The sequence below is a fragment of the Nanorana parkeri genome, unplaced genomic scaffold, assembly GCF_000935625.1.
Source record: "Nanorana parkeri isolate BGI_ZX_2015 unplaced genomic scaffold, ASM93562v1 scaffold939, whole genome shotgun sequence".
NCBI classification, from domain to species: domain Eukaryota; kingdom Metazoa; phylum Chordata; class Amphibia; order Anura; family Dicroglossidae; genus Nanorana; species Nanorana parkeri.
In genome coordinates, this window is record NW_017307207.1 from 675,349 (window position 1) to 683,222 (window position 7,874).

The 7,874-nt window shown below is 43.0% G+C and overlaps 1 protein-coding gene across 1 annotated transcript in view; it reads left to right on the forward strand.

Moving 5' to 3' along the window:
- Window positions 1-7,874, forward strand: part of LOC108795148 (serine/threonine-protein phosphatase 6 regulatory subunit 1-like) — a 47,924-nt gene that overhangs the window by 33,784 nt on the left and 6,266 nt on the right. Inside the window, exon 4 of the mRNA XM_018566346.1 lies at window positions 1,086-1,223. Coding sequence (XP_018421848.1) covers window positions 1,086-1,223 — 138 coding nt within the window. The remainder of the gene's footprint in view (window positions 1-1,085; window positions 1,224-7,874) is intronic.

The window sequence follows — 7,874 nt, forward strand, 5'->3', positions numbered from 1 at the left end:
CGGCGCTCAAAGAAAGCCAGCCCTGCTACTTGTCCGTAGCAGGGCTAAAACAGTGCAAAAACCACTTGCCCGGCGCCCGGAACTACATGTCCCGGGCGTCGGGCAATACGAATTACACACCCCTGCGCTGTGCGGGCCGGATTCGGCCCGCGGGCCTTGTGTTTGCCACCCCTGTTCTAGATGAAGCGCAGCACATTCATTATAATTTGGTATATTCAGAGGGTAACACTTCTTATAGTGCTTGCAGCTACACAGGGTTTGGCGCGAAGTGCTATTTGTCACTTGTATTGAGATTGTAGTCCATCACGGAAGCGAGCTTTTAGCGGTGGCTACTTTAAAACACACACAGAGACCATGGGGAACAAAAGTAGCCCCCCTCCAGAAGGAAGGACAGTATCGGCACCAATTCAGATGTTTTGAGGATCTACAGTGAGTGATACACTAGCTACATTTTTGTTAATAGTTAAGGTACTTACATTTTTATGATTTAACTCCTGGGTTTAATGTCACTTTAACAAATCCCTTTTGCCATCCTCTTGTTATACTGACCTGTAGGGCTATTTCTTCTCATACTCTTACACTTTGTTTTTTCGTGTGTTGCAATGTTCATGCAGTTTCGCTATATTTTGCATAAGTGTTTTTCTGTGTCCCCCCCCCAAAAATGGAATGTTGCCGTTATTAAAACCTATACTGCATTACGCATGCTGTACCATTCCTATGTACCTATGTAACATGCATCAACTGTAAATCAAACCTAAACCGTAGAATGTAAGATTTTTAGAAATTATACTGCACAAAATTGCAATTGTGTAAAGTGTACCATTTTTAAACTAATGGTCCATGTTCTTTTAGGTGCAGTTTTAAGATGTAGGAAAGAGTTTAAAGTGAAGGTGAAGTGTCTCCCAGACCCCCCAGCCCAAGTAAAAATCTTCATTTTTAGGCCACAATTCCCTTCAATAGGCCCTCTACTTGCAAAACAAATGGCTGTTCTCCTCTTCCTACAGTCGCTGATTTTAACTGGCACAGTGAATTTTGTTTTTCTTGCCGACTGATGATTTCTGATCTGTTCCTTTTGTGTTTTGCAGATTGTTGCCTTTCTTCGAAAGAAAGATGACTTTGTGAACTTACTGCTTCGGCATATCGGCACATCAGCAATTATGGATCTACTGTTACGGCTTTTGACATGTGTCGAGCAACCTCAGCTGAGGCAGGATGTGTTCAATGTGAGTAAGCCTTAGGGCCTGTTCACACGACGTCCGTTTTCTGTGCTGACCTGATCCGTACGCTCCTGCACTAAAAATTTATCCCTATGTGTTTTATAGGCTACAGTTCTCACGTGCGCAGTCCGTTCAGCTTACGACAGAAAAATACTGCATGTCACATTTTGTACGGTCAGGAAACGGAAAATGCTCCAAACGCGTCAAACGCACTGCAGCTAACATACTGACAGCCCCACTCCAGTTTTTTTTTTAAACTGGAACGCATCAAAAACGCAGCCAAAACGTGTAAAAAACGCACTGCATCAGTAGCACCGCGTCTGCAGATCCGCACCTGATCAGGACCTTATATCATGTGAACAGGCCCTTAAAACAGAACTAAACCCTTTATAGCCGGTGCCATCTTGGCCTCCATTTAGATCTGCAGTTGCCCTGGTGCTGCACTTGGTTCAGCTATGACACCAGCAATGTGAGGGTTTGAAAGTTTAGATGAGAGTTAACTTAAGAATACTATAAAGTGGGACAGTTACCACCAGATGCATGCCTTGAATGTAACCTGTTGTACATTATAGCATAGGCATTTTTGGTATCAAACCTATTTTTTGTTTTTCCTCTTAAACATTATTGTAGCCAGGTTTTATAAAGAGAATTCCTTGGCAGTACCAATTATGAAATGTGAATAGTTTTGGAAGCTGGATAGGTATAAAAAAAAGCAGCCATACTTGCTAATGTGTATTACTGCTTGACTATTATTTCCTTTATAGCTATTAGCAGGCTCTGGCCTAAAGTGGACCGTTACCCCCCTTTCACTAAAAATCACAGCAGCATGCAGCTCTGCATGCTGATTTGAACATAATTTTACAGTCAGTTAAACATTGTTTAATTAACTTACAAATAGTTTATCCACTTCCTGGTCCAGTTCTGGCACAAATGAGGTAAGTGCCAAAGCGTTGCATCTTGGGAAGGTTACATCAGCAGAGCATTGCTGGAAAATCTCATCTGTAATCTCATCTGTAATCTCATATCTCAGGAAAAGGCATTTTTCTCCCCTGAGATGTGCATGGTCACATGTCCTAGTCACGTATATGAAATTCAGGATGTAAAAGGAGAGCTAGTAATCTGCCCTTAGTAAACATGGCCACCGTCTGAGGACAAGGGAAAAAAAGAGAATGTATGCAAAGCCTGCAATTATCTTGAAGTATGTGTTTGTAGATTGTCATTGCTAAACATTTCTAAAGGTGTGGGTTTTTTTTTGTTTTGTTTTTTAAGTATATTTTGATTTTATTCAACAAAGATTAGTTACAGCAGATTTATCACAGTCAGTATAATGATTACTACGATGAGAATTGACATAAATCAGAAGATTACAATCTGAAACTTGTACTTTGTATATTCCATTTGCAAGAGAACAATAAGGAATGGAGCAATCAAGATATTGCAGAGCAATTAAAATTTGGCATGTTGATTGCCACTGCATTCTTAACATATAGTATAGGAATATCTAATCAACAAAGTAATAGGTTAACAGAGTAACATGTGAACAGTGTGTGGTTGCCTGGAGAACTGAGACTGTAACAGTCATTGATTATTTTGTGTCTGGTGAAATTAGTGGATAGGAACGCAATAAGATTGGTGTGGAAAGGGCTGGAGGTGGGGGGAGAAAATAATCAAATGGTGATATGTGGATGATGTGAGTTGCGTCTGATATGGGGGAATAAATCACAGCTACAAGAGTGCTTGGTAGAGAGCGCTGATCTAGTGCCTAAAGGAGTGTTCTCCAAACGAGTACTATCTCAGAACATCATCAGGTTTGCCCAGAGAGCCCTCAGATGAAGCTAGAAGGTACCATCTTGAGTTCTGGAAAAGTAGCATAATATCCTTCAATTGGTCCACAGTACATTCACTTGTTAATCTGGTCCATGTATGGAAACATTTTCCAGTGTTGGCTAAGTTATTTTTGGTATCTATTTTGTGGATTAGCATGAGGTGATGGAGTGTGCCTTTTGATATCAGTCAATGAGGGAAGTTGAGGATTAAGCCAGTTATGTATTTGCTTTTTGACAGCCAATAGGCAGTAGTGTTCCCATTTGGTTAATGCTTTTACTCTGCCTTGTTCAGAAGCGACTGGGGAGTGGAATAGGCATATTGCCGGGGAGACATCCCTAGACCTGTCTGAGAGTGCGTTCATATAATCAATCGCTGATTGTCAAAAATGTTGTACGTACGGGCAGTGCCAAAGTAGATGCGTCAAGTCGGGGCGTGGGACGTGGCATTTGGGACAATCTGTGATCCAGGTGGCGTTGGCCGAGGCGGGGGTGAAATTTTAGAGCATAATAAGCCCTGTGAATGATTTTATTTTTATTTTGTATGTCACGGTTAACAAAAACAAGCACTCACCGTGCCACAACAGAGCAATACAAGCATGAGCAATCATACTTAATTTTGTAAACAGAGGGAGTCAGAAGCATCTGTATCATAAGCAACGTCATAATAGCAATTCGTGTTGTATCAGACAAGTGTAGCTCATGAGAGAAAGATCCGGGGAGGAGTAGAGATAGAGAGAAAGTGAAAGAGTATACATAGAAGGAGATAGGGGAAGAATAGAAGAAGGCACATAGAGGAGATAGAGCCAATATGGGGTGGTACAGGGAGGGCTCACATCACCTCATCTCTGGGGTTGCCACCACTTCCACTTTTTGCGAAATGCGGGCAAAGTACCACTTTTAATTGCGTGTAACCTCTCTAGCTCATAGTGAATGATTTTAAACTGTAATTCCCTAAAGGTGTATTTTGTTATCTTAAAGATATAGTTAAAGGTCCGCTTTAAGGGACATCATGCTTAATGGGGTTTAATGAAAATGGGCCTGTGCCTTTTCAAGAATGCTTTTAACTGAAATGGTTTAATGGGATTTATGGTGGCCTGCTTTGTTATAGTTTGGTGTGTGGTCTCGCAAACTGATCACCTCTGCTGAATGGTGAATTTTGGAGGAATAAGGGTGGCGCTGCATTCAGCGCAACTTCCCCTTTCTTCCCACTCATTTTGAGGTTCACCAGACCTTATCACAACATATGCCCAGAGGAATGGGCCCTGAGCGTTTAACACACCTAAGCAAATTACTTCTGCAGTGGCAAGCGCAGAGTCCTCTGCTGATCTGAGTTTCAGTGCTGAACCTCCAGACACTTGAGTCTCTGCTCAGTATGCAATGTCTATGGGGAGGATATGGACATTGATAAATATGCAATTTGTGTAATGGGAGTGCGTAACTCTAGACTGTGTAGTCTCCTGGAGGGCGAGCTGGACAGTGTGTTCTGGAGGTGTGTTGTCACTAGGGAAGGACCAGAAAGAGGCTGATTTGCCCAGTTGCAAGTGAAAGCAGGACTTAGAAATGATATAACATAGCAGGGGTATTAAAGCGGACCTTTAAATCTAAAAATCAAATTCTACCAATGCATACCTCTATGCATGATGATTAATAATAACAGGGCATGTCAGGTGTAAAATGCTGTCCTTTTGAAATACACTTGCAGAGCGTTCACTTCTTGCTTTGAAAGTGCAAATTACTTCCATTTGCTAACACAATGCGCACTTGGATTGCCTTGTCATCAGCAGAGCATTGCTGGGAAATCTCATCTGCAATCTTCTGATCTCAGGGAAAGGCATTTCCTGAGATGATGTGCATGGTCACACTGCTGGGCACATACAAGCGATCGGATGGCTATAGAGCTGCCCGAACACCTGTAACAGCCGTTACGGACTGTCTACACTTGTCAGTGTGTGTGTGTGTGTGTGTGTGGCTGGCCAACAGCTGTACGGAACTTGCTGTCAGTTTATTTACAACGGGCGGACGGCAAGCGGTTAACGACTTAGGTGTACGTTTAATAAACTGTGAGAGTGTGATAAGCAGTGAAGGCTTTTCTCACCTTAGCAAAGTGAAAAGTCTAGAAAATGCTGTTTAATAACCCTAGATAAGTCAGGTAGGAACAGAAATATCTCACCTTCTCATCCTGGTGATAAGTACACAGAAAGTAATGGGAATGTACCTGTTTAATAAAGGGAGAAAAGTAGAGAACAGCTTTATCACGAGATAAGTATTGTGCAAAGTACCCTTGATTTAGCACCCTGTCAGACCTGGTGCTAAAGGCTTTTTTCTCGAGAAGCACTGAGCAAAGATACAGGAACCTCCTCCTCTGTCACTCAGTTCTTCTCTGTTTCCAGTCCTGAGGAAGTGTGAGTGGTATGTGCTATTCAGAGCCTAGTGCTATTCTATCCAGCTGTTACCGCTATCTAACTTTTTAAAGGTGTGTGTGTGTGTGTGTGTGTGTGTGTGTGTGTGTGTGTGATAATAATGATAAAATGTATCATTAATCAAATATTAATTTGATAATTAGTAATGAAATAGATAACATGTATTTATTAATGCAATCATTATTTTATGTAATTACATAAATAATATTTAATGAAATATTAATTATTCCAATATCAAAATAATACATTTAAAAAAATAGAACTATATTTCATAATCAACAAAGAATATTTATGAATTAAATAATCACCTGCTGTCAGGCTGTTGTAATTAAACGGCCGGGCAGCAGACGGAATGCGGGTGGGCGTTTTTAAATGTCCTAACCCACCCCGCTCGTGCCCGCCGCTCGTGGCCGCCGCTAGGCCGTGCTCACGAACGGGAAATTGGCTTTCAATGTAAACAGCCAGCGATGGCTGTTTACATACAAGCGTTCAGACGTAGAGACGCCCGATCACTTGTAATATGCGTGCGTTTGTGCGGGGCCCCCCCCTCCGTTGCCGCTGGCGATCCCGAGCTCCGCTGTGCCGGACAAACTACAGTGTAGCCAAGCTGCGGTGCGGTGCGAAGTGGAAGGTTGGGGTTTTTTTCCCTTTGCTTCGCTTCGCCTGCAGTGTGTCACAGCCTTGAGAGGGAACAGGAGGGAAGTCTGTCTTAATGCCACCCTTCCCTCATGAGAGTGACAGTGGCAGTTTCAAGTCCCCTCACTGTATCTGTGTAGTGTGAGGGAAAGTTCAGTAAGGTCATGTGACCTTAGGGCTTGTTGTTGAAGTCTCACTCTCCCTCAGAAACAGGCCCACCAAATAAAGCTTGAAGGATGTCTAGGGAGTATGTTTTAGAGGCAGATACAGTGAACATTGCACTCCACATAACAGTCTGTAACACCATTTCGCCACCATGGTCCGCCGTTTATGATGCATTAATACCTGCTGCTAGTGTGTTTGCACACACACAGTGCTGATGCACCTATCTCGGGACAGCAGGCTTTTTTGCATGGACGCCAAACATTCTAATTTCCAGCATGTGTCAGAGTGCCCACTTACATTGCTAGGCTCCATCAGAGTGCCCCTTTAGAATGTTTAACCCCATCACTGCCTCGCATTGTGGCTGCCTCTGGTAGTTTAATTCATGGTTTTGTACTGGTACATGCTGAACAAATCAGAACATGTAAATCCTGTTTTTTTAGCAATTTTTATTAATTTTAACGGTGAAATAACTGTTGCACTTTGCTATAGCGGTGCTTTGTAATGTTATTGGGTGGTTTGGCAGATTAAACTACGATCCTGTCAGGAGGATTGCAGATTATCACAAAGGATGTCATTGTGCAGCTTAGAATACATTCCCCACATTGCTTTCTCAACTGATCACTGAGATAACTTATCTCAGCCTTTCACAGCTGTTACAGGAGAAGTTTTCTTTTCGCAGGTTATTAAACAGCCTCTGTGCAGCCGAGAAAAACAGATCTGCTGAGTAAAGTTAACTCGTGATAAAGCTAGTTTTATCACAGTTTATTAAACGTACACCTTAATGACCAAGGATTGTGAAGTGCTGATGACTTGTTTCTTCCCTTACATTCACTGTCCCCATCATAGTTCCCCTTCCTTACCCAATTAATGTAAGCGTCACTCTGAGGACAACTAATAGCCGTCCCCATCATAATATGCATCATAGTATCCCCCTTATTTTGGCTCTCCCCATCAGAGTGGCCCCTTACATTGGCTGTCCCTATCAGAGTGCCCCTTTATTTTGTTAATATAAGGGGGCACTCTGATGGGGACGACTAATGCAAGGAGACACTCTGGGGACAACTAATCATTAGCTTTCCCCATCAGAGTGCCCCTTACATTAGTAACCATTGTAAGGGGGCATTCTGTTAGGGATAACTAAATGGCTGTTCCCATCAGAGTGCCCCCTTTCATTGTCTGTCCCCATCAAATCCCCCTTTTTGTAATTTAATGATAGGGGGCACTCCTGATGGAAGCAAATAATGTAAAGGGACACTCCGATGGGGAACAAAAAACTAGCTGTCCACATTAGTGTGCCCCTTTCATTGGTTGTCCCCTTTAGAGCGGCCCTTTAAATTACTGTCCCAGCATACAAACAGGCGGAGTAGGCAGTAGGTGAGCACTGAAGAGAAACACCCTGTAATGTTGGGGTGGGCATGCATGTCCCTGGGTATTAGGACCGCTGGTGGTCCTAGTTTCCAATGAGTGCAAAGGAGGGAGGCCTGTGCTGTGTTATTGCTGGCAGTGGAGGTACTGGTCTTGGAGGCCAGCACATCCACTATCTGCCAATAATAACCCAGCACAGGCAGAACGGGTGTCCCCCCCCCCCCCCCCCCCCTCCGTCTTGGGCT